Raw genomic sequence first — 27,922 nt, forward strand, 5'->3', positions numbered from 1 at the left:
GGACAGCTGAGTCTAGGCGGAATAGCAAGTCTTACTGCCAATTGACTTAATTCCAGAATAGGTGTTAATTGCCACTCTTTTCTAGGCTGTTGGGATTACTACTTAGAGATGTTCCACTATTTTGAATTGAAAACAATCACCTCTCCTTTCCCAATCTCTGAGAAAGATTGGCTCCATACACACGGGTAATGTAACATGTGCAGCTTCGCATAGGTTTTGCAATGATTAAAAGCTGTAAATAAACAATTGCACAACACCCATTAATTTTCCTCTGGCTAAAATTAGTACCCTTTCCTTTAAATGATGGCTGTTTACCACATACCCGTCTGTCACTTATTGTTACAATATAGCATTCATTTCTGGGTTATCAGCTGGTATGGTGACTTTATGGTAAAGCAGGTCCAAGGCCTCCATGTACAGTTAAGTCTGCCTATCGCTCTGATCGTGGTGGGATCTGCCGACCGTCTGTGCGTGGGGCCTTACTACTTGTACCCAACACCTTCTTGGGGAAAAATAAGGATTTGGCTTGTTGAATTTTAGCAGCTGGTCCTTTTTGCTGGAATCGGCTGAGATAGCGGTTTGCCAATTGAGCGCCGTCCGACAGCTATCTTTGGATGGGGGACCTTTAAGCTGGCTTTAAAGGTACCGTCACACTCAGCAAACTTTGCAAAGAGAACGACGACAATCCGTGACGTTGCAGCGCCCTGGATAGCTATCTCGTTGTATTTGATACGCAGCAGCGATCTGGATCCCGCTGTGCCATCGCTGGTCGGAGCTAGAAGTCCAGAACTTTATTTAGTCGCCAGGTCGGCGTGTATCGTCATGTTTGACATCAAAAGCAACGACGCCAGCAACGAGCATAGGGCCCCTAGATGTGTGTCGGATCGGTACACTCCGGCTGTTTGACATGGAACGAACAACCAACGAGAACGAGAAGTGAGTCGCCGTTACGTCACTGGATCGCTCCTGCATCATTCTGGAGTTGCTGTGTTTGACGTCTCTACAGCGACCTAAACAGCGACGCTCCAGAGATCAAGTTTAGGTCGGCTCGTTGTCTATATCGCTGCAGCGTCGCTGAGTGTGACGGTACCTTAAGGGTCTGCCTTATACAGATTGCAATATCTCGACAGACCACAATCTCCCAACTTAAACAGCGTCAAAGGCATATATTAGGCTGTTGGCTCCGGTCAGTCTGAAAGTTGCGAAATGTAGATGTGTGATGCTGGCCTAAAAGGCACAACAGGAAAAACCTTAAAGTTGGGGTGACATACGTTTTGAGAAAAATTTAGTAAGAGTATGTGTCCACGGGCCGGATTACATCCGGATTAGCTGCGGATTGAACGCTGCGTACAACCACAGCGTCCAGATGTTACAGCATTTTATGAAATCCCGTCTCCACTATGCGTGTGAACACCCACCCGGCGGCCCTGCGTTAACCGACATGCGGCACGTTGCCGCAAAGTAAATCACAGGGTCCTATGTGTGGGGTGCGGAGATTCCGGATGTGTGCAATGAGCACATTTGGAATCACTGCGTGTACAGAAGGGGGCGGCGCTTTGGGCAGAGCGTGTTTTCCGCTTCGTCCAAAGCACAGTCATTACGGACTGTGGACACATACCCTTAATACTTTGCATTACTCCTATAGAATTCTTTAGAGGTTTACTCGCCACTGTTCCCACTCTGCATCCCTGATCCCCGTATGCCTTCTGTTCAGTCTGAGACTTCTGCAGCCAGTATAAACAGGTGGGCTGGGTGTAAAAGGGTGATATGTTGCATCTTGCTAACTAGGCTGATTTTTTTTTTTTTTTTTTATTATTATTATACAGGTTGTCAAGCCAGACCTTTGTGATGGTGACAAATCCTCTGCAGCGACAGACACTGTGCAGATCGTTGCTGCTTCCAATAATGTACGGGAAGGATCAAAGAGCCCGGATCTCATTATAGAAGCCCAGTTCGAGTGTGGCGTAGAAGACCTCCACACTAGGTTATCGCTTAATGCTGAAAATGGCAAGTTTGGTGTTTTATTTATTTATTTTTTTTCATCTTGCATTCTAATACATAACTTTTTAAATTACATCTAAAAGTTATATATGTACAAAGTTTTCCCAGGACACTCCTGTCCATAATGCACGTATTCGTTTGTAAAGGAAATCTAATCCTTTCGGTGAGAAGAGGGACTCTACCCACAGTTTATACATCGCACCCTGATAGGAAGTTGATTTGCCGTCATGAAGAGCGCTTGATTAGTTTGTCAGCTATCACTATGCTGCCTCTGTTTTCTAGCGCTAATTTCAACTGTTAATATTACAGGCATTGTGTTAATATAGTAATGCTGCTTTTTATGGACCATACGGTATTTTCATGAAAAATAAGGGATAATAATTACTCCCCAGGAGGACAACCCCTTCTCATTCTCATTGTTTGTCCCCTTTCAAATAAAAACTCCTTTACTAGCCGCCAGTGTTGGCATACTTGTAGCTCAAGGGAGTTTGTCATGTGATCCTTAACACCCAATCAGCTGGCGTCCCTGTCCCTGCTTTCGGACAAATCAAACATGAAGAGAGTCGGAGAACAGCCGGAGCCCTGACTTCCTGTTCATGTTCAAGGCATGTTCAAGGCAGGGATAATAAAGCCCTAACATCTTTCTGAACAAAAAATAATATAAAATAACACTATCAGAAAAATGATTAAGAGTTCACATGAAAGATGGTCAAATAGTAAAAACCAAAACAAACTGGCTTCTGTCTCCCCCTTAAAACAAAACAAATATCGAGAGGAGGTTGGAGCCGCCGCAACCCTGACTCCCTGTTTATGGTCCACGTGGAGATGTTTAATCCAATGCTGATTTGGGCGCAGCGCTTGTGACATAACCTCATGTGAACCACGGGAAACGGGCGTGCTGGAGTGACATTCTCCTGATTTATGAAGAGGGGTATGCCTTTTCATGAATCGGGACCATCAAACGAGTGGCGTGCGCCCAACCACAAATCTTAATCCAGTCCCTCCTAGGGTAAGATTTTGGGAATAGTTTGTACTGAACAAGTTTTGAAAGCTTTTTATGCCATAATACGGGCAAAAAAAGCTTTGATGAAGCTGGCCCCTTCAAATGGGTTAAGATAAGGCGCTTAATTGCGTTCGATTGGCTAACCCCTTTGGTATGTATTCACAGTTTGCTGACTGGCGGTTTACATTTTTTTGCAGCAGGTCTCGGTGTCATAAAGGGAATCTGTCAGCTTTCCCCGGCCCCTCAGAGAGTCACTATGAAATGATTGCTTTCTTTATACCCTTACTAACGAGCCATTTTCATTGTCTCATTGATTTCTTCATATGGCAAAACCACTAACACGGTTTGTAGTATGATAATTAGTGGGTAGCTAGTCGTGATGTTTCTCAGACTAGTCCTCCTGCTAATGTTATCATGTCTGTGTGGGAGTAAGTAGCGTGATTTGTAAGAGATGCATTATTGCCATGTCTTTGCCAATCTCTGCCTACATGACAGTGTGCTGCCGTTAGGTGGGTGTACGCACTGAGGGTCCACCAGCACACTGCGAACCCCCCGACTTGCTGCATGTTGTCACACAGAGACTTGCAAAGGGCCTGCAGTGACGTAGTTATTGTAAATCATGGTGCTCGTTCCCATAGGGGCGTGATAACATGATTGGTAGGGAAAACAATGCCCCCATGACGAGTCTCCCATTAATTAGCAGATTGGCAGCACAGTTTTAAATTGTTTTGTTTGCTGAATGTAGCAATGAAGAAGAAAAAAAAAAAAGGCTAGTTAGGAAGGGTATGAAGATGGCAATAAATACATGGTGGCAGAGTGGAGGGTCTGGGGAAGCTATCATATTCCCTTTAAGGGAAGTCTGTAGTGGCAGGTCTATAACGCAGATCTGCAGCAACATCTATGGAAAGAAAGGTAGCGGGAGGTGATGTGGGACCCCTGATGCTCAAGTCTGCTGCAGATTCCTAAACTTCGTGCAGAGCTTCCATGTTTGTCTCTGTGCATCCCATGTGAACTCTATATAGTCTTTGGATGTTGTGGGTGCAAATGATGGTACGTCAGAGGTGAGGATCATTATTTTTTTTTTTTTTTAATTTTTCAAGCTTTTTCCATAGTCTCGTTTTTTGCACTAAACTCACTAGTTTATTGTGGATCGATATATAAGGCACCTAATTAATATCTATAGGGAAGATTCTAACTAAATGTGCAGGAGGAATTGACATTCTGTGGATTAAAAAGTTTTTGCAAAAGAATATAAATTCCATCCAGATAATAAAAGTATGTGCATGAGACGTCAAAAATCTTTCACTTTGCGGTTACTGTAATATACTGCAGAGTTTCAATTGAAAATTCATATGGGAAATCTGCAGCATTTTAGTTTCATCTGTAAAACCCCTTATCATGTACAGTCCACACTGCAAATTTATTTTTCATTTTACAGTATATTGGAAGATATATTAAATGGTGGCATTCAAAACTGCAACTCTTTCTGAAAAAAAAGTGAGCTTTTCACATGGATGTGTTGCCAGAAAAATAAAGTTTTGCTTTGAATAGAAGAAAATTCTCAAATGCAGTTAAAAAGATTATCCTCTAATATTTGACCATTTTTCCTATGTGCGAACTCTTAACAATCGCTTTTTTTAATAGTGTTACCCCGAAAATAATTATTTAGATAGATGGGTTAGGGCTTATTTTCAGGGGATGTCTTTTTTTTTTTTCCCCCAAGAACAACATTCCACATTTCTTTAACAAAAAAATATTGACATTTATTCATATCTTCACACACTGTGCACTTACACACGCACACTACACGCACTCACACTGCATGCACAGATAGATGTGTGTATATACACCCCCATACACCCACACAGTACATATCAGCCTGTCTACGTTACCGTTCCTCTAGACTCCCGCAGACTTGGCCAAGAGATGGCACGGTCTCGTAATGAATTTGCCATAGCTTACTGCAGTGTGCTTTACATAAAGACAAAACTCATGCCTTGATGAATTGGGGTCTGTTCTTCTCTATGGAATTATCTTGTTGATTGTTTGATCTAGTGGCCATCCAAGGCATAGCTAAGGTTCTCCTAGCAAAAATAATGGCTGACAAAAATGCCTTGATAATAAAGCCGAAAGTCAGTCCAGTAATCCTAAGGAACAAAGAACTGGGGTTGAGTTAATAGAACTCCCTGTATATTATGCAGTCACTTAAGTCCATCTACTATTCCACTAATATTGTCTGTGAAGCCCTGCGGGACATGATGGGGTATATAACTAAGGCTTCATTAAGACATCATTGCAATTAATTGGCGCACAAAAAGGAACAGGTGTTGAATGTGTTTTGGATGGATAAATAGATTACAAACGTCTCCTATACTTTGCCATGTTAAACACGGACAGCAGATGGATGCCACCCATGTGTTGTACATGTTTTTCATGGACCCCCAGACTTTTGTTGGTATTGTACATCCATGACACTGGAAAATACCAGGTCTCAGACGTTTTTGCCGACAGTCTGAGAAAAACATGGACTTGTGAATAGCATAGATTATTCTGAGTACGTGTTGTATCTGTGACCGAACATGTATGTGGAACAGTGATGTCTAAGTGAGGCTCAAGGAAAATAAATGACCACAATCCTTACGGCACCATCGAATGGGGCTCAGGTAACATTGATGATTGGTGTGTAGCTGAGTAAGTGCATCGTTGGCTGCGGAAGGAACTAATAAACTAGACTACAGGGTGTCCTATGACAAGGAAAGAATCATAACTTTCCATTTATCTGACAGCTAAATTGTTTCATGGTTTATCAAAAAGGTAAGGGCTGATGTGAAAATGGCACATAGGAGCCCGCTATTGTGTTACCAGTGTATGGTGTAATTGTCAGGCTACATGCCCACGATCCCGAACTGGCAGCGCTTTGGACGCAACACATGTTCGCTGCGTCCAAAGTGCTGCTCTGTTGATCGCAGGTGAATCCGCATATGCGCACTGAACCGTGCAGATTCACCGCCTCCAATACATTCTATGGGTGACAGTCTCCGCAAGAGAAATTGACATGCTTGCTGCGGTCTGGAGAGATGCACCAGATGTCCGCTTCCACGGGTGTCTCTGGATGCATAGTTGGCATGTGTTTCTTGAGATCCCATCCATTATGCTGTAACAGCTGGACCCTGCGGGTCTGACACTGCATAAGGACGCAGCTTTTGAAGATCGTGGGCACCCGAAGAATGGAAAGCATGTAAAACATTCGAGGCAAAAGCAGAATTTAGTGTGTAACTTTGTATGTCTTGCCTCTTTTAATACGTACAAGAAGCATCTTGACTGATTTGCCTTGTACTGTTAGCTCCTGCACGGTGTGAAGCGTCCATTGCTGCACTACACGTTGTGCTGAGCCCGCCAGCATTTGTTCCTAGATACTACATTAATGCATTGGAAAAACTATTTTAGGTTAACAAAGCTGCTCGCTCTATATCCCCTCTCCCCCGCCTGGCCTGTCACCATACATAACCTCCCTTTCCATTTTGCTGTGCAGATGTGTTTTTTTTTTTTTAAATTGAATATAGGTCTTTTCCTGCTATTACAGAAGCCCACAAACACTTGTTGAAATCTCCCTACAGATCAACTTTCAGCAAAAGGGAGTTTAATCTCCTTTTGTCGTCAGAAGTCCAATATATAAAGATCGGTTTTGGAAAGATAATTTTGCAGCTCCTGCTAATTGCTGTTCCGGATAGATGACTCTAGCATAAGACAGAATGTGGTTTCTTACGAAAAGAAAATCCAGTCTTGGTTCATTTCTGCAATCTGTTAAAAAATAAATTGCATTGTCAAGAAAGATCACTTTACTTATTGTAACATCTTAATAAAATTCTACTAAGTCCACAAAAAGCTGTAGCAAATCCCTGAGATGTGGGGCCTTTACTATATAATCATTTGCCTTTAGGCTATGTGCACACGATGCAGATTTGTAGCATTTCTGCAGCCTTTTTTCCTCTCGGAAATACTCCAAAAACGCAATAGATTACTTAAGTAAGCACTGTTAATCAATGACATTCCTGAAGTGTTGTGCACATGATCCGGAAATTTTTGTCTTTATTTGCAGCGTTTTATTTTCCTCAGCATGTCAATTGTTTTTGCGGATCTGCAGTGTTTCTGCACCCATTGACTTCCATTGAGTCAGTCAAATCCGCAGGAAAAACACAGGTGTAAAAAGGTTTGCTGATTTGCCGCCAAAAAACGCTGCGGATTGACAAAGGGAAATGTCAGAAGGAGGAAGTGTGTGGGTGGAGAATGTTCTGCGTCTGTGTGTGGCAGGAGAATATGTGCGTGTGGGCAGAGAATGTCTGTCCCCTTGCAACGTGTGCACCCAGGCTTCATCTGATGGGACTACTACTCCCATCCGGCTACGTCTTTTGTCACATATAACAGTGACAGCTTGAGCCGATGATGGGAGAATAGTCTCATAATCCGGCGCCTGTTTTCTCTTGTAAATCAAAACATTTACATATTCACATACAAAATACATACTCACCGAATCCCTTATCCCCGACGCCCGCGTCTCCTGCAAACAATCAAAAATAATAAACCAACATATACTCCCTGTCCGCCGTATTCCATTTTATACAGGGTGTCCCACAGAGATCTCGCATGTAGAACAGTCACATCGAGAGATGTGACTGCTCAACCCGGCCTCCGGCGATACACTGACAGGAGGTAATCGCTCCCGCAGTGTATCACTGAGCTACTGTTTTTTTATTTGCACTAGCTATATACGTGCTGCTGCTTATTGTTGGTATTTTTTCTTATATACGCCCAGTAATGCCTCTTGGGCAACACATTCAATATGCACTCACACTTCTTATAATCTATAGATCAGGGCTTTTTTCAATTATTGTCGCCCCTTTGGGTTTTGTGCATTGCCCACATATTTATTATGGATTGTGGTCTGGCACTTTTATCTTATAATTTTTAATTTGGTCACTTTGTAACCAATTTTCTACTTGGTCGATTTTTTGACCATTTTAAATTCAATAATCAGTCTTTTTAGACTGTGGGTCACTTACACCCATACATAGGTTTCTGCACATCTTTTATGCACTTTACCACAATCAATGTTACTTGCTATTGATTATACTTCCTTCCTTTGTTTTCATACAATCTTACAATATATTGTTGTTATTGTCCAGCTATGATCAGGTGTGATGTTGTGCGCTTTTCTGCATGCTTACAGCTGAGATTTCGGTACTGTGCCGTCCTTTTTGGCCGGTACGCCTGCGCACTGATGTGCCGGGGGTGTGTCTGGCCGCGCCGCGCGTCGTTGGGTGGGCGGGTTGCTGGGCCGGGTCTCCTTCTGTGTGCGGCCGCGCGGTTGGCGGCTTGTGCCCGGCACGTCGCTTACCCCTGATGACGTGTGGGCGTGCCTTTCCCCTGATAGGGATTCAGGTATTGCGTGCGCCGACTCATAGATATATACAGGTCCGGGACTACATGTACCGGCATGCACTTCATTTGATGCGCACTTCCTGACTATCTGACAAGGGGATATCCCCATTGGTTGATCGCAGCTTAAAAGGAGCTTGGTTGTAGTATGATGCCACTCCCCCTGATGAAGGCACAGCGCCGAAACGCACGTAGGGGCTGTGGCACTATCTCCTGCGCTCTGGTAAGACCTGGCTATTTAGCTATATAACGCTCGAGTACAGACGTGTTTCCCTGCTGTTTATTATATTTTTGTATATGACAACTCTGACATGCTATTTTGGCTTAATACTGTGGCTTTCAGCTGAATATATTTGGTGGGTTGTTGTGATCCCTATTGCAGGAGCTCCATCTCATATAGCAATATAATATATTACTACGGTCCATTAGGTCTTGCCGGACTTGTTGCTCAGTAGTGGTGCCACTTAAGTTTTTTTGGCTCATCCACCTGTGGGTACTATTTTTAGATACATGTTTGCCTGTTTTTATTCCAATAAAGATTGTTATACGTTGTTCAAAATACGCTTCAGTTTCTATATGATTCTACCCACTGAGCTACTGTGAGAGTTCACCGGAGTTCATCAGCTGATCAGCTCCAGTGCTCTCACTTACGGCTTCTCACACAGCGGTGCCGTAAGTGAGAGCACTGGAGCTGATGAACTTTGGTGAACTCTCACGGCAGTGCAGTGATACACTGACAGTTGGTAATCTGTCCCACAGTGTGCCGATGTGACTGTTCTACACGTGACAATGCTGTGGGACACTCTGTATTAAATGGACTGTCAGACAGGATAGTATTATATGTTGGTTTTTTATTTTTGCAGTAGACGAGGGAGTCGTGGATTAGGCAGTCAGTAAGTATGGTAAATTAAGATTCAATAAAGTAGTCTGTGTGATTATTGCAAATAAAGGACTTTATTCTGGTTGTGTCTTTATTTACCATGTAACTATAGGATTAGTTATGGACTAGATGGTGGTTCGATTCTAACGCATCGGGTATTCTAGATATCCACGTAGTAGTATATTGCCCAGCGCGCGTAGTATATTGCCCAGCGCGCGTAGTATATTGCCCAGCGCGTGTAGTATATAGCAATACTGGCTCACTTCCGGTTCGTGTCCTGGGGCTCCACTCTGGAACGCACGCGCCACCTCTTGCTGTCCAGGAACTCCGATGCATGGATTGCTACTAGGGTCGTTCCCGGGATCCTCCCTACTGACAAAGGGGAGGAAAAGCACACAATTAACGCTGGACCTCGATACCTTCATATCCTGGTCAGTTGCCTCCAGGTAAGACGCAGTATATGTCTGTGTGACTGCTGACAGTTTGACCATGGACGGCGACAAACCTACTGCTGCGTCTGCAGAACCCAGCGTTCACCCTCCTACTGTGAGTAGCTGGACTTTGATAGTATGGGTTATTTATTATGCTTTCTCTCTCTTTTAGGTAGAAAAGGTCTCTGCCCCTAAGAACAAAAAGTCGCAAAGTGCGGTGTTTGTGGTTCCAGACTTCCTTCTGCTTACAAGAAGACTCTATGCTAACCCTGCACGGATAACATATTACGTGCCGAACAGCCCTCCCTCCTGGACAGCATTAAAACACTGATTAAGCAAGAGGTGCAATCCTCCATGGCTGCCCTTTCCCAGTCCCCAGTGCCTCATCCCCCTCCCCCAAAAAAGAGGAAAATGGCACCGGTGGAAACGGACTATGACTCGGGCTAAATTCATACCTCAGGGTCAGAGGATATTTGGGAGAATGAGGTCTTGACATCAACCCGTAAAACTGATAGTAAAAAATACTATTTTTGTTGTTAGGATATGGAAGAGCTTGTTTCCATAGTAAGAAACCCCACGGGGTTGAGGAAGTGGAGGAAAAGCAGCTATCTTCAGATAGAAATTTTCTATTCAGGAAGCGATTTTTTTTTTTTTTTTTTTTTTTTTTTTTCTTCCCTAGGACGCGTTTTTTTCCTCCCCCTAGTTAACAGTCCTCTCAGAAGGAGTTTAGAGGAAAAGGTAGCTTGGGACGGAGTATCTACCTGAAGGGGGTGTAAAGGCAGGAACATCCTGCTCCCACAACAGCAGACCCCTGACAAAAGTGACTCTCTGGTGGGGGGCCGACTCTCGCATTTCCTCGCCCAATGGCAGTCCGTATCCACAATCCAGTGGATCCTCCATTCCATACAATTCAGGTTGAAGTTGGAATTTGAGTTCGTCTCCTTCCCCCCCAAATGCCTGAGAATTACCCCGTTAGTCTCCAGGACTCCTTACTCCTACAAGTACAGGACCTCTTGCGAGGAAAAGTAATTTCACATGTACCTCAGCAAGACATAGGCAGAGGCCATTACTCTCGCCTATTCCTCATAAGGAAGCTCTCCGGAAAATGCAGGGTGATCGTAAATTTAAAACCTTTGAATCAGTTCATCAAATACCGGAGATTCAAGATGGAGTCAATCAGAATGGCAATTCCCCTTATCGGACAAAACTGGGTGATGGCAACGATAGACCTGAGGGACGTCTATTACCATGTCCCGATCCATCCGGATCTCAGGAGGTTCCTCAGGTTCGCAGTCTCCCACAACCAGGGGGATCACCCATTTCCAGTTCAATGCGCTTCCGTTTGGCGTATCCTCAGCACCGAGGGTGTTTTGAAAGGTCATGAGGGAAGCAGTCATCTTCATCAGTCTTCAGGGAAGTTGTCTTGTCCCATACTTAGACGACTTTCTCATCATCGCTCCATCAATATCTCGGCTGAATCGGGATGTGTCAAAAACACTGGCGATACTCGAATCCCTAGGCTTGGTCCCGAATCTTCAGAAGTCTGACTTCTACCCTTCCCTAAGGAAAAAATTCCAGGGGGTTCTCTTAGACTCGGAGAAAAGGGCCGTCCTTCCTTCCCGAAGATCGTCAGCACGACCTCCATCAGAAAATCTCCAGATTCAGACAACAAAGGTTACCAACCTTGAGAGTCCATGTCCATTCTGGGGACCCTGACTTCCTGTATCCAGGCAGTGTCCTGGGCTCAGGCACATCACGAACCCTCCAAACCTACGTCCTTCTATACTGACGGAAGTATCGGAATGTTTTGTCCAGGAAAATTCCGCTACCTTGACACGTGAAGTCAACCCTCTCATGGTGGTTGAATGGCCGAAACTGGGATCAGCTCCCCCTGAATGTACTTTGTACAGATGCCAGCCGAAGAGTTTGGGGAGTCGTGGTGGAGGAAGCATATTTCCAAGGATTATGGTCCCCGGACATAAGATCCAGATCTTCAAACCTGAGAGAACTAAAGGCAGTGGAGGAAGCACTGATAGCCGCTTCGTCTCTCATCCAGAACCATCATGGTCGTATCTACTCCGACAACGTAACTACTGTGGCCTACCTCCGACACCAAGGGGGCACGAAATATGCCAGTTTGAAACGAATTGCAGCAAGGATATTTCTTTGGGCAGAGAAAAACCTGCTGTCCATCTCAGCAGTACATTTGAAGGGCTCAGACATCATCCAGTCGGACTTCCTCAGCAGGAAGGATGTCCCTCCTAGAGAATGGTGCCTGAACCAAGAGGTCTTCCTATCCCTAACCTCGAAATGGGGGAATCTGGAGGATGACTTATTTGCAAATGCCCACAATTCCAAATCAAAAACCTATTTCTCCCTCAGTCCTGTGTACCGAGCTCGGGGGATAGATGCTTTCGCCCATCCATGGGTTTTCAACCTGGCTTACGCCTTTCCACAAACTCCTATGCTAGCAAAGATGCTGCAGAGGATCCGGTCGGACCAGGTCACGACTATCTTAATTACCCCAATGTGGCCGGGGTGAGGCTGGTACAGTGCCTTGGTAGATATGGCTCAGGAGGGTCCCTTCTGCCTCAAAGGACAGACTTCCTTTTTCAGGGTCCCCTACTTTACCCAAACCTCAACAAATTAAACCTTGCGGCTTGTCTATTGAAGCCTGCATCCTAATAGTTAAGGGCCTCTCGGACAGTCACCCCCAAAATCGAAGATGAGCTAAGCCCACCAGCATCAGGGCTTATCTACAGCATTCTGTAATGCTGTAGATCAGCCCCCAATGTAACCTGAAAGATGACAAAATGAGGTTATATTATACTCACCCAGGGGCGGTCCCACTGTGGTCCAGTCTCGTGGGCGTTGCGGTCTGGTCCGGGACCTCCCATCTTCTTACGATGATGTCCTCTTCTTGTATTCACGCTGTGGCTCCGGTGCAGGTTTATTTTGTCTGCCCTGTTGAGGGCAGAGCAAAGTACTGCAGTGCGCAGGCGTCGGGAAAGGTCAGAGAGGCCTGGCACCTGCGCACTGCAGTACTTTGCTCTGCCCTCAACAAGGCAGACAAAGTACGCCGGAGCCGCAGCGTGAAGACAAGAGGACGTCATCCTATGAAGATTGAAGGCCCCAGACCGGACCGCGACGTCCATCGGATTGGTCCTCCCACCCAGGTGAATATAATATAACCTCTTTTTCTCATCTTTCAGGATACATCGGGGGCTTTTCTACAGCATTCCAGAATGCTGTAGATAAGCCCCTGGTGCTGGTGGGCTTAGCTCATGTTTGATTTTGGGGGTGACAGGTTCCTTTTAAGACGGTATTCCTTGTGGCAATTACCACAGCTAGACGCATAGAATTGCAGGCCCTGTCTCTACAAGAGCCCTACCTTCCTCTGAATTCTAATATTGTTTTGTGTCTGGATCCCTCTTTTTTGCCCAAAGTTGTCTTGGATTTTCATAGGGGTCAGGACATTTTGTTGCCCTCATTTTCCACGAATCCTTTCAATGCGAAGGAAGAAAGTTTCCACACTCTGGACGTCCGCAGAGTGGTCCTCCATTACCTGAAACATCCAAGGCCTGGAGGATTGACCAGAATCTTTTTTTCCCGTTTTCAGGCCAAAATCAAGGAAGGAAAGCAGTTAAGTTCACAATTGCAAGCTTGATCAGGCAGGCCAGCTTCCTTGCTTATTCGGCGAGGGCCCTCTCTCCTATCTCGCTAAAGGCTCACTCCACTCCGTCAGTCGCTACATCATGGGCAGCAAGCGGGAACCCTTCATCTGAGCAGATATGCAGAGCTGCTACTTGGTCTTCTGTACATACCTTCACCGGACACTACAGACTAAATTTTGACAGGGATCTAACATATGGCAGACGAGTTCTGCAAGCTGTGTTCCCTCCCTAAAGAAATCAACATTGGTATAACTCCCAAGGTAACTGTCGTGGAAGGTGACTGGAGAAAATAAAATTACTTACCGGTAATTCGGTTTCTAGGAACCTTCCAGGACAGCACTAATTTCCCTTCCTATCTGATATTCCTATTGGATGATTCCTGCACTTTGGTGGTAACTATACCTGCTAGTGTGTCCAGAAAAAGCACTGATGATAGCAGGAAGGGAGGGTTATTGTGTTTCCTGTCCCCCATTAGGGTGGGGAGTAGTGTTGAGCGATACCTTCCGATATCGGAAAGTATCGGTATCGGTTTGGATCGGCCGATATTCAAAAAATATCGGATATCGCCGATACCGATACCCGATCCCAATGCAAGTCAATGGGACCAAAATATCGGAATTAAAATAAACCCTTTCTTTCCTTGTAGGTTCATTCTACCTGAAGGAAAACAACTAAGAATAATGTAGGATGTATGGGGGAGGTGGCGGAGACATTAAAGGCAATGAGGATTAGTCCAATCAAATAGAATAGCATGTTTTTTTTTTTTTTTTAAAGAAGTTCGGATTGAAAAAGATATTGAGTATGTAAATTTTTTTTATTTTGTCAGATATTGATGTTTCACTATTCCACGCCCTTCCCCTTCTTTTTTTTCTTTTTTTTTTTTTTTTCTTTTCCCACACTTTCATCTTCATCATCATCAGCATCCTTGACATCAATTTCTTCACCTTATTCATCTTCTTCTTCATCTTCTACCTATTTTTTTTTTTATTACATTCTTCATATTCATTTTCTTCAACTATTATTATTCTTCCTATTCTACATATTCTTTTTATTCCACTGTTATTATTCTTCCTATTCTACTTCTTCATCATATTCTCATTTGTGACAGGCATTCCCGTAGTTGTTGTCTATAAAAGTTGGAAGATTACACCTTCCGTTCTGCCAGTCACAAAAGTTACATTTGTCCGCGTTCAGTTTGGCCTGCAGCATCAGGCTTTATCCAGGGGCACCACGAGGAGGAACGGACTCACCCCCATACACTGCTTAGTCTTCTTCTGCATATAATTTAGATAATATCTTTTGCTCTGATATTAAGTCTTATGCTTAATGTTCTTCTGCTCTTTGTTCTGCAGCCTCTTGTTCTTCTGCTTCTCGGTCTTCCATGTTGTCGTCTCCAGGGTCTTCGTCTCCAGTGTCGTCATCTCCGCCGTCGTCGTCTCAGCCGTCGTCGTCTCCGCCGTCGTCGTCGTCGTCGTCATCGGGGTGGTCTTCCGGGTCGTCGTCATCGGGGTGGTCTTCCGGGTTGTCGACGTTAGGGTCTTCAACTTGGAAATGTAGCAGAAGGTACAAGAAGGCTGAGAAAATGCCAAGAACCAGCTGATGGAACTGGAACTCGGATGGCTACCCGAAGGTTCAAGAGCCTATGGAACTACCGAGGACCAGCTGACGTTACTGGAACCCGGTTACTAAGCAGGAGGTACCCGTGCTAAAAAGCACTACCAAGGACCGCCTGGCGTTGGCGGAACTCGGATACCCAGAAGGAGGCACCTAAGCCAAAGGCTCTGCCCGGAACCAGCTGACGTTACTGGAACCAGGATGGGGAGCAGAAGGTACAAGAGCAAAAGACACTGCCGAGAACCAGCTGACGGTACTGGAACCCGGATGGGTAGCCGAAGGTCCAAGAGCCAATGGAACTACCAAGGACCAGCTGACGTTACTGGAACCCGGTTACTAAGCAGGAGGTACCCGTGCCTGAAAGCACTACCAAGGACCACCTGACATTGGTGGAACTTGGATACCCAGAAGGAGGCACCTAAGCCAAAGGCTCTGCCCGGAACCAGCTGACGGTACTGGAACCAGGATGGGGAGCAGAAGGTACAAGAGCAAAAGACACTGCCGAGAACCAGCTGACGGTGCTGGAACCAGGTGGTGGACCCCAAGGCCCACAGGAGAGGAGAGAACAGCTAGGCCGCGAGGCAGCCGCAGTTACCGAACCCCAACAGTCCTACAGGGGGAGCTGGGCCTACTGGCACTACAGAACCAGCCTTGACTACCAGTTCACGCAGCCCACATAGGAAGCTCCTAAACTGGAGGCACCCTGGAGTTGGCTAACTCGACCGCCCCACGACGGGGCAAGCATAGGCGTCTCAGTGAAGTTGACACAACCCGGAAACAGCTGACGGTGCTGAAACCAGGCTTGGCACGAGGGAGTACCTGTGACAAGAACACTGCCGAGAACCAGCTGGCGGTGCTGGAACCCGGATGCGTTGCCCCAGTGTGCAAGAGCCAATGGCACGACCGAGGACCAGCTGACGGTGCTGGAACCCGGTTACTAAGCTGTAGGTGCCCGCGCTTAAAAGCACTACCAAGGACCGCCTGGCGTTGGCGGAACTCGGCTACCCAGGAGGAGGCACCTAAGCCAAAGGCTCGGCCCGGAACCAGCTGACGGTGCTGGAACCAGGTGGTGGACCCCAAGGCCCACAGGAGAGGAGAGAACAGCTAGGCCGCGAGGCAGCCGCAGTTACCGAACCCCAACAGTCCTACAGGGGGAGCTGGGCCTAATGGCACTACAGAACCAGCCTTGACTACCAGTTCACGCAGCCCACATAGGAAGCTCCTAAACTGGAGGCACCCTGGAGTTGGCTAACTCGACCGCCCCACGACGGGGCAAGCATAGGCGTCTCAGTGAAGTTGACACAACCCGGAAACAGCTGACGGTGCTGAAACCAGGCTTGGCACGAGGGAGTACCTGTGACAAGAACACTGCCGAGAACCAGCTGGCGGTGCTGGAACCCGGATGCGTTGCCCCAGTGTGCAAGAGCCAATGGCACGACCGAGGACCAGCTGACGGTGCTGGAACCCGGTTACTAAGCTGTAGGTGCCCGCGCTTAAAAGCACTACCAAGGACCGCCTGGCGTTGGCGGAACTCGGATACCCAGGAGGAGGCACCTAAGCCAAAGGCTCGGCCCGGAACCAGCTGACGGTGCTGGAACCAGGTGGTGGACCCCAAGGCCCACAGGAGAGGAGAGAACAGCTAGGCCGCGAGGCAGCCGCAGTTACCGAACCCCAACAGTCCTACAGGGGGAGCTGGGCCTACTGGCACTACAGAACCAGCCTTGACTACCAGTTCACGCAGCCCACATAGGAAGCTCCTAAACTGGAGGCACCCTGGAGTTGGCTAACTCGACCGCCCCACGACGGGGCAAGCATAGGCGTCTCAGTGAAGTTGACACAACCCGGAAACAGCTGACGGTGCTGAAACCAGGCTTGGCACGAGGGAGTACCTGTGACAAGAACACTGCCGAGAACCAGCTGGCGGTGCTGGAACCCGGATGCGTTGCCCCAGTGTGCAAGAGCCAATGGCACGACCGAGGACCAGCTGACGGTGCTGGAACCCGGTTACTAAGCTGTAGGTGCCCGCGCTTAAAAGCACTACCAAGGACCGCCTAACGTTGGCGGAACTCGGCTACCCAGGAGGAGGCACCTAAGCCAAAGGCTCGGCCCGGAACCAGCTGACGGTGCTGGAACCAGGTGGTGGACCCCAAGGCCCACAGGAGAGGAGAGAACAGCTAGGCCGCGAGGCAGCCGCAGTTACCGAACCCCAACAGTCCTACAGGGGGAGCTGGGCCTACTGGCACTACAGAACCAGCCTTGACTACCAGTTCACGCAGCCCACATAGGAAGCTCCTAAACTGGAGGCACCCTGGAGTTGGCTAACTCGACCGCCCCACGACGGGGCAAGCATAGGCGTCTCAGTGAAGTTGACACAACCCGGAAACAGCTGACGGTGCTGAAACCAGGCTTGGCACGAGGGAGTACCTGTGACAAGAACACTGCCGAGAACCAGCTGGCGGTGCTGGAACCCGGATGCGTTGCCCCAGTGTGCAAGAGCCAATGGCACGACCGAGGACCAGCTGACGGTGCTGGAACCCGGTTACTAAGCTGTAGGTGCCCGCGCTTAAAAGCACTACCAAGGACCGCCTGGCGTTGGCGGAACTCGGCTACCCAGGAGGAGGCACCTAAGCCAAAGGCTCGGCCCGGAACCAGCTGACGGTGCTGGAACCAGGTGGTGGACCCCAAGGCCCACAGGAGAGGAGAGAACAGCTAGGCCGCGAGGCAGCCGCAGTTACCGAACCCCAACAGTCCTACAGGGGGAGCTGGGCCTACTGGCACTACAGAACCAGCCTTGACTACCAGTTCACGCAGCCCACATAGGAAGCTCCTAAACTGGAGGCACCCTGGAGTTGGCTAACTCGACCGCCCCACGACGGGGCAAGCATAGGCGTCTCAGTGAAGTTGACACAACCCGGAAACAGCTGACGGTGCTGAAACCAGGCTTGGCACGAGGGAGTACCTGTGACAAGAACACTGCCGAGAACCAGCTGGCGGTGCTGGAACCCAGATGCGTTGCCCCAGTGTGCAAGAGCCAATGGCACGACCGAGGACCAGCTGACGGTGCTGGAACCCGGTTACTAAGCTGTAGGTGCCCGCGCTTAAAAGCACTACCAAGGACCGCCTGGCGTTGGCGGAACTCGGCTACCCAGGAGGAGGCACCTAAGCCAAAGGCTCGGCCCGGAACCAGCTGACGGTGCTGGAACCAGGTGGTGGACCCCAAGGCCCACAGGAGAGGAGAGAACAGCTAGGCCGCGAGGCAGCCGCAGTTACCGAACCCCAACAGTCCTACAGGGGGAGCTGGGCCTACTGGCACTACAGAACCAGCCTTGACTACCAGTTCACGCAGCCCACATAGGAAGCTCCTAAACTGGAGGCACCCTGGAGTTGGCTAACTCGACCGCCCCACGACGGGGCAAGCATAGGCGTCTCAGTGAAGTTGACACAACCCGGAAACAGCTGACGGTGCTGAAACCAGGCTTGGCACGAGGGAGTACCTGTGACAAGAACACTGCCGAGAACCAGCTGGCGGTGCTGGAACCCGGATGCGTTGCCCCAGTGTGCAAGAGCCAATGGCACGACCGAGGACCAGCTGACGGTGCTGGAACCCGGTTACTAAGCTGTAGGTGCCCGCGCTTAAAAGCACTACCAAGGACCGCCTGGCGTTGGCGGAACTCGGCTACCCAGGAGGAGGCACCTAAGCCAAAGGCTCGGCCCGGAACCAGCTGACGGTGCTGGAACCAGGTGGTGGACCCCAAGGCCCACAGGAGAGGAGAGAACAGCTAGGCCGCGAGGCAGCCGCAGTTACCGAACCCCAACAGTCCTACAGGGGGAGCTGGGCCTACTGGCACTACAGAACCAGCCTTGACTACCAGTTCACGCAGCCCACATAGGAAGCTCCTAAACTGGAGGCACCCTGGAGTTGGCTAACTCGACCGCCCCACGACGGGGCAAGCATAGGCGTCTCAGTGAAGTTGACACAACCCGGAAACAGCTGACGGTGCTGAAACCAGGCTTGGCACGAGGGAGTACCTGTGACAAGAACACTGCCGAGAACCAGCTGGCGGTGCTGGAACCCGGATGCGTTGCCCCAGTGTGCAAGAGCCAATGGCACGACCGAGGACCAGCTGACGGTGCTGGAACCCGGTTACTAAGCTGTAGGTGCCCGCGCTTAAAAGCACTACCAAGGACCGCCTGGCGTTGGCGGAACTCGGCTACCCAGGAGGAGGCACCTAAGCCAAAGGCTCGGCCCGGAACCAGCTGACGGTGCTGGAACCAGGTGGTGGACCCCAAGGCCCACAGGAGAGGAGAGAACAGCTAGGCCGCGAGGCAGCCGCAGTTACCGAACCCCAACAGTCCTACAGGGGGAGCTGGGCCTACTGGCACTACAGAACCAGCCTTGACTACCAGTTCACGCAGCCCACATAGGAAGCTCCTAAACTGGAGGCACCCTGGAGTTGGCTAACTCGACCGCCCCACGACGGGGCAAGCATAGGCGTCTCAGTGAAGTTGACACAACCCGGAAACAGCTGACGGTGCTGAAACCAGGCTTGGCACGAGGGAGTACCTGTGACAAGAACACTGCCGAGAACCAGCTGGCGGTGCTGGAACCCAGATGCGTTGCCCCAGTGTGCAAGAGCCAATGGCACGACCGAGGACCAGCTGACGGTGCTGGAACCCGGTTACTAAGCTGTAGGTGCCCGCGCTTAAAAGCACTACCAAGGACCGCCTAACGTTGGCGGAACTCGGCTACCCAGGAGGAGGCACCTAAGCCAAAGGCTCGGCCCGGAACCAGCTGACGGTGCTGGAACCAGGTGGTGGACCCCAAGGCCCACAGGAGAGGAGAGAACAGCTAGGCCGCGAGGCAGCCGCAGTTACCGAACCCCAACAGTCCTACAGGGGGAGCTGGGCCTACTGGCACTACAGAACCAGCCTTGACTACCAGTTCACGCAGCCCACATAGGAAGCTCCTAAACTGGAGGCACCCTGGAGTTGGCTAACTCGACCGCCCCACGACGGGGCAAGCATAGGCGTCTCAGTGAAGTTGACACAACCCGGAAACAGCTGACGGTGCTGAAACCAGGCTTGGCACGAGGGAGTACCTGTGACAAGAACACTGCCGAGAACCAGCTGGCGGTGCTGGAACCCAGATGCGTTGCCCCAGTGTGCAAGAGCCAATGGCACGACCGAGGACCAGCTGACGGTGCTGGAACCCGGTTACTAAGCTGTAGGTGCCCGCGCTTAAAAGCACTACCAAGGACCGCCTAACGTTGGCGGAACTCGGCTACCCAGGAGGAGGCACCTAAGCCAAAGGCTCGGCCCGGAACCAGCTGACGGTGCTGGAACCAGGTGGTGGACCCCAAGGCCCACAGGAGAGGAGAGAACAGCTAGGCCGCGAGGCAGCCGCAGTTACCGAACCCCAACAGTCCTACAGGGGGAGCTGGGCCTACTGGCACTACAGAACCAGCCTTGACTACCAGTTCACGCAGCCCACATAGGAAGCTCCTAAACTGGAGGCACCCTGGAGTTGGCTAACTCGACCGCCCCACGACGGGGCAAGCATAGGCGTCTCAGTGAAGTTGACACAACCCGGAAACAGCTGACGGTGCTGAAACCAGGCTTGGCACGAGGGAGTACCTGTGACAAGAACACTGCCGAGAACCAGCTGGCGGTGCTGGAACCCGGATGCGTTGCCTTGCCTATTAAAGATTGTCTTCCTAGAGCCCCAACTAGCGGTGTTGGAGCAAAGGGTAAGCAGGGGGAGATGAGTGTAGGCCGAAGCCTGCACTGGAGGCAGCTTTGTGTCTGCGTTGCGTTTGCAGGACACTTTGCCGGCTACACACTGGGGGAACAGCTGGCGTTGCTGAACCCCACTAACACAATGGCGTGTGTTTTTATCTGTGCAGCTAGCACTTGCGGGCAAAAACTTGCGATGTTAGAGCCCGTGTTGAAGCAGGAGGAGGAGGAGAGGAGCAGAGTGTAGGCCGAAGCCTAGTTGAACCAATTTCAAAGGAAACCTTTAACCCCCCCCTCAGGTGTTACAAAGTACAAGAGACACACCTTGTGCAGTATTAATGCTGCACAAGTGAAAGGTTGCTCTATTAATTTGTCTACTTGCACACGCTGAATGAAAGACATACACAATTTACCCCATTCTACAGTCAAACTGTAGTGGATGCGTGACTTGGTTTTTTGATGAGACGCAGCACAGGTGTCCAAAATAACGCCTTGGTGCTTGGCGCAGCTTCCTGAGCGTTGTTATTTGCTGTACAGGAGTCTGCGCTCTTGTGTTATCCCTTGGCAATGCCCTGTTAGCGCTGCCCATCTTATGACCTCATTTCATGTTGGCCGGTGCGGTTAACGATGGCCATAAATCCCAGACCCACAGTGTCTTTTCATAAAGCCACACTGCGGTGCTGGGATTCGTGGCCTTGAGCAGTAAATATTTTGGCCGCTCACACACGTCCTTACACCTGCTTCAGACTGGGCGGCCTCTGCTGATCCCTTCTCGCATGCCGCGGCCATGAGGCTGCACAGTCTGAAGAAGGCGGAAGGAGATGAGTTAAGACAGGCGAAGATATGCACTGCTCGTGCCCATCAATCACACCCTCGCAGTCAAAATAATTAAGACAACGAGGAGCATTTTATTCAGGCAGGGCGGACGAACAGGCGCAAGTAGCCAACCAATGATGTCAGAAGACGGGAAGCGCTACCAAGGGGGGTGCTGCGTATCATTAGAAAGGAAAGTCACACCTCAGGGACAGTGGAATGGTCTCAAAGAGACACATTTTGTACGTGTTGAGTTCCACGTGGGCAAGGAGAAAACGTCAGCCACCTTGTACAAATGCAGCAGTACTGCTGTACAAGGTGGCTGTTATACATAGAAACACCTGGGGGTGGTGGCCAGGCTCCCTTCAATTTCAGTTCATGTGCCTGCGTGGCGTTTGCAGGTCACGTTGCAAGCTGCACAGCAGGGGAACAGCTGGCGGTGCTGAACCCCACTAACACATTGGCTGGTGTTTTTCTCTGTGCAGCTAGCATGTCCGGGCATAAACTGGCGTTGTTTGAGCCCAGGGTCAGCAGGAGGAGGAGAGGAGCAAAGTGTAGGCCGAAGCCTGCACTGGTGGCAGCTTTTGTTCTGTTGTGCCAGCGTGGCTTGTGCTGGACACGTTGCCGACTACACAGCAGGGGAACAGCTGGCGGTGCTGAACCCCACTAACACATTGGCTGGTGTTTTTCTCTGTGCAGCTAGCATTTCCGGGCAAAAACTAGCGGTGTTTGAGCCCAGGGTCAGCAGGAGGAGTAGAGGAGCAGAGTGTTGGCCAAAGCCTAGTTGAACCAATTTCAAAGGTTACCTTTAACCCCCCCCTCAGGTGTTGCAAGGTACAAGAGCCACACCTTGAACAGCATTATTGATGCACAAGTCAAAGGTTGCTCTATTTAATTTTGCTCCTTGCACACGCTGAATTAAACACGTACACTATTTAGCCCATTATACTGTCAAACAGTAGTGGAGGCGTGACTACTAGTCTTTTTAAGGAGACGCAGCACAGGTGTCAAAATTTGCACCTAGGTTCTGGGCGCAGATTCCTGAGCGTTGTTATTTGCTGTACAGGAGTCTGCGCTCTTGTGTTATCCCTTGGCAATACCCTGTTAGTGCAGGCCGTCTCATGACCTCATTTCATGTTGGCCGGTGCGGTTAACGATGGCCATAAATCCCAGACCCACAGTGGCTTTTCCTAAAGTCACACTGCGGTGCTGGGATTCGTGGCCTTGTGCAGTAAATATGTTCGCCGCTCACACATGTCCTTACACCTGCTTCAGACTGGGCGGCCTCAGCTGATCCCTTATCGCATGCCGCGGCCATGAGGCCGCACAGTCAGAAGAAGGCGGAAGGAGGGGAGTGAAAACAGGGGAACATATGCACTGCTCGTGCCCATCAATCACACCCTCGCAGTCAAAATATATGAGACAACGGGGGGCGTTGTGTCGGGCAGGGGGGACGCACAGGCACAGCCAGCCAACCAATGATGTCAGGAGACGGGCAGCGCTAACAATGGGGGTGCTGCGTGTCATTAAAAAGGAAAGTCACACCTCAGGGACATTGTAATGGTCTGTAATGAGACACATTTTGTACTTGTTGAGTTCCACGTGTGCAAGGAGAAAAAGTCAGCCACCTTGTACAAATGCAGCAGTACTGCTGTACAAGGTGGCTGTTATACATAGAAACACCTGGGGGGGTGGGGGGCAGGCTCCCTTCAATTTCAGTTCATGTGCCTGCGTGGCGTTTGCAGGTCACGTTGCAAGCTACACAGCAGGGGAACAGCTGGCGTTGCTGAACCCCACTGACACATTGACTGGTGTTTTTCTCTGTGCACATTGCATGTCCGGGCAAAAACTAGCGGTGTTAGAGCCCAGGGTCAGCAGGAGGAGGAGGAGAGGAGCAAAGTGTAGGCCGAAGCCTGCACTGGTGGCAGCTTTTGGTCGGTTGTGCCAGCGTGGCTTGTGCTGGACACGATGCCGGCTACACAGCGGGGGAACAGCTGGCGGTGCTGAACCCCACTAACACATTGGCTGGTGTTTTTCTCTGTGCAGCTAGCATGTCCGGGCAGAAACTGGCGTTGTTTGAGCCCAGGGTCAGCAGGAGGAGGAGAGGAGCAAAGTGTAGGCCGAAGCCTGCACTGGTGGCAGCTTTTGTTCTGTTGTGCCAGCGTGGCTTGTGCTGGACACGTTGCCGACTACACAGCAGGGGAACAGCTGGCGGTGCTGAACCCCACTAACACATTGGCTGGTGTTTTTCTCTGTGCAGCTAGCATTTCCGGGCAAAAACTAGCGGTGTTTGAGCCCAGGGTCAGCAGGAGGAGTAGAGGAGCAGAGTGTAGGCCGAAGCCTAGTTGAACCAATTTCAAAGGTTACCTTTAACCCCCCCCTCAGGTGTTGCAAGGTACAAGAGCCACACCTTGAACAGCATTAATGATGCACAAGTCAAAGGTTGCTCTATTTAATTTTGCTCCTTGCACACGCTGAATTAAACACGTACACTATTTAGCCCATTATACTGTCAAACAGTTGTGGAGGCGTGACTTGTCTTTTTAAGGAGACGCAGCACAGGTGTCAAAATTTGCACCTAGGTACTGGGCGCAGATTCCTGAGCGTTGTTATTTGCTGTACAGGAGTCTGCGCTCTTGTGTTATCCCTTGGCAATACCCTGTTAGTGCAGGCCGTCTCATGACCTCATTTCATGTTGGCCGGTGCGGTTAACGATGGCCATAAATCCCAGACCCACAGTGGCTTTTCCTAAAGTCACACTGCGGTGCTGGGATTCGTGGCCTTGTGCAGTAAATATGTTCGCCGCTCACACATGTCCTTACACCTGCTTCAGACTGGGCGGCCTCAGCTGATCCCTTATCGCATGCCGCGGCCATGAGGCCGCACAGTCAGAAGAAGGCGGAAGGAGGGGAGTGAAAACAGGGGAACATATGCACTGCTCGTGCCCATCAATCACACCCTCGCAGTCAAAATATATGAGACAACGGGGGGCGTTGTGTCGGGCAGGGGGGACGCACAGGCACAGCCAGCCAACCAATGATGTCAGGAGACGGGCAGCGCTAACAATGGGGGTGCTGCGTGTCATTAAAAAGGAAAGTCACACCTCAGGGACATTGTAATGGTCTGTAATGAGACACATTTTGTACTTGTTGAGTTCCACGTGTGCAAGGAGAAAAAGTCAGCCACCTTGTACAAATGCAGCAGTACTGCTGTACAAGGTGGCTGTTATACATAGAAACACCTGGGGGGGTGGGGGGCAGGCTCCCTTCAATTTCAGTTCATGTGCCTGCGTGGCGTTTGCAGGTCACGTTGCAAGCTACACAGCAGGGGAACAGCTGGCGTTGCTGAACCCCACTGACACATTGACTGGTGTTTTTCTCTGTGCACATTGCATGTCCGGGCAAAAACTAGCGGTGTTAGAGCCCAGGGTCAGCAGGAGGAGGAGGAGAGGAGCAAAGTGTAGGCCGAAGCCTGCACTGGTGGCAGCTTTTGGTCGGTTGTGCCAGCGTGGCTTGTGCTGGACACGATGCCGGCTACACAGCGGGGGAACAGCTGGCGGTGCTGAACCCCACTAACACATTGGCTGGTGTTTTTCTCTGTGCAGCTAGCATGTCCGGGCAGAAACTGGCGTTGTTTGAGCCCAGGGTCAGCAGGAGGAGGAGAGGAGCAAAGTGTAGGCCGAAGCCTGCACTGGTGGCAGCTTTTGTTCTGTTGTGCCAGCGTGGCTTGTGCTGGACACGTTGCCGACTACACAGCAGGGGAACAGCTGGCGGTGCTGAACCCCACTAACACATTGGCTGGTGTTTTTCTCTGTGCAGCTAGCATTTCCGGGCAAAAACTAGCGGTGTTTGAGCCCAGGGTCAGCAGGAGGAGTAGAGGAGCAGAGTGTAGGCCGAAGCCTAGTTGAACCAATTTCAAAGGTTACCTTTAACCCCCCCCTCAGGTGTTGCAAGGTACAAGAGCCACACCTTGTGCAGCATTAATGCTGCACAAGTAAAAGGTTGCTCTATTTGTTTTGCTCCTTGCACACGCTGACTAAAACACGTACACTATTTAGCCCATTATACTGTCAAACAGTTGTGGAGGCGTGACTTGTCTTTTTAACGAGACGCAGCACAGGTGTAAAAATTTGCACCTAGGTACTGGGCGCAGATTCCTGAGCGTTGTTATTTGCTGTACAGGAGTCTGCGCTATTGTGATCCCTTGGCCATGCGCTGTGAGCGCTTCCTGTCTTCTGACCTCATTTCATGTCGGCCGTTGCGGTTAGCGATGGACATGAATCCCAGACCCACAGTGTGTTTTTAAAAAATCACACTGCGGTGCTGGGATTTGTGCCCTGGTGCACTAAATATGTTTGCCGCTCACACATGTCCTTACACCTGCTTCAGACTGGGCGGCCTCATCTGATCCCTTATCGCCTGCCGCGGCCATGAGGACACCCAGTCTGAAGAAGGCGGAAGGAGATGAGTGAACACAGGCAAACATATGCACTGCACATGCCCATCAATCACACCCTCGCTGTCCAAAAAAATAAGACACCGAGGGCCGTTGTTTCGAGCAGGGGAGATGCACAGGCGCAGCCAGCTAACCAATGATGTCAAAAGACGGGAAGCGCTAACAAGGGTGGTGCTGCGTGTCATTACAAAGGAAAGTCACACCTCAGGGACATTGTAATGGTCTCTAATGAGACACATTTTGTACGTGTTGAGTTCCACGTGGGCAAGGAGAAAAAGTCAGCCACCTCGTACAAATGCAGCAGTACTGCTGTACAAGGTGGCTGATATACATAGAAACACCTGTGGGTGGGGGGCAGGCTCCCTTCAATTTCAGTTCATGTGCCTGCGTGGCGTTTGCAGGTCACGTTGCAAGCTACACAGCAGGGGAACAGCTGGCGTTGCTGAACCCCACTGACACATTGACTGGTGTTTTTCTCTGTGCACATTGCATGTCCGGGCAAAAACTAGCGGTGTTAGAGCCCAGGGTCAGCAGGAGGAGGAGGAGAGGAGCAAAGTGTAGGCCGAAGCCTGCACTGGTGGCAGCTTTTGGTCGGTTGTGCCAGCGTGGCTTGTGCTGGACACGATGCCGACTACACAGCAGGGGAACAGCTGGCGGTGCTGAACCCCACTAACACATTGGCTGGTGTTTTTCTCTGTGCAGCTAGCATTTCCGGGCAAAAACTAGCGGTGTTTGAGCCCAGGGTCAGCAGGAGGAGTAGAGGAGCAGAGTGTAGGCCGAAGCCTAGTTGAACCAATTTCAAAGGTTACCTTTAACCCCCCCCTCAGGTGTTGCAAGGTACAAGAGCCACACCTTGTGCAGCATTAATGCTGCACAAGTAAAAGGTTGCTCTATTTGTTTTGCTCCTTGCACACGCTGACTAAAACACGTACACTATTTAGCCCATTATACTGTCAAACAGTTGTGGAGGCGTGACTTGTCTTTTTAACGAGACGCAGCACAGGTGTCAAAATTTGCACCTAGGTACTGGGCGCAGATTCCTGAGCGTTGTTATTTGCTGTACAGGAGTCTGCGCTATTGTGATCCCTTGGCCATGCGCTGTGAGCGCTTCCTGTCTTCTGACCTCATTTCATGTCGGCCGTTGCGGTTAGCGATGGACATGAATCCCAGACCCACAGTGTGTTTTCAAAAAATCACACTGCGTGGCTGGGATTCGTGGCCTTGTGCAGTAAATAGGTTTGCCGCTTACACATGTCCTTACACCTGCTCCAGACTGGGCGGCCTCAGCTGATCCCTTATCGCCTACCACGGCCAGGAGGCCGCACAGTCTGAAGAAGGCGGAAGGAGATGAGTTAAGACAGGCGAACATATGCACTGCTCGTGCCCATAAACCACACCCTCGCTGACAAAATAAATATGACAACGAGGGGCGTTGTTTCTAGCAGGGCGGATGCACAGGCGCAGCCAGCTAACCATGATGACAAAAGACGGGAAACGCTACCAAGGGGGGTGCTGCGTATCATTACAAAGGAAAGTCACACCTCAGGGACAGTGGAATGGTCTCAATGAGACACATTTTGTACGTGTTGAGTTCCACGTGGGCAAGGAGAAAAAGTCAGCCACCTTGTACAAATGCAGCAGTACTGCTGTACTAGGTGGCTGTTATACATAGAAACACCTGGGGGGGTGGGGCCAGGTTCCCTTTTAATTTCAGTTCCTGTGCCTGCATGGCGTTTGCAGGTCACGTTGCCGGCTACACAGCAGGGGAACAGCTGGCGTTGCTGAACCCCACTAACACATTGGCTGGTGTTTTTCTCTGTGCAGCTAGCACTTCCGGGCAAAAACTAGCGGTGTTTGAGCCCAGGGTCAGCAGGAGGAGGAG

General features: G+C 49.8%; 1 protein-coding gene across 2 annotated transcripts in view; it reads left to right on the plus strand.

Annotated features, from left to right (window-relative positions):
• Positions 1-27,922, plus strand: part of DIS3L2 (DIS3 like 3'-5' exoribonuclease 2) — a 588,376-nt gene that overhangs the window by 150,862 nt on the left and 409,592 nt on the right. For both annotated transcript variants that reach the window (XM_069727019.1, XM_069727018.1), the window contains one exon: positions 1,827-2,007. In XM_069727019.1, coding sequence (XP_069583120.1) covers positions 1,827-2,007 — 181 coding nt within the window. The remainder of the gene's footprint in view (positions 1-1,826; positions 2,008-27,922) is intronic.

The sequence above is a fragment of the Ranitomeya imitator genome, chromosome 5 (genome assembly GCF_032444005.1).
Source record: "Ranitomeya imitator isolate aRanImi1 chromosome 5, aRanImi1.pri, whole genome shotgun sequence".
In the NCBI taxonomy this organism is placed as follows: domain Eukaryota; kingdom Metazoa; phylum Chordata; class Amphibia; order Anura; family Dendrobatidae; genus Ranitomeya; species Ranitomeya imitator.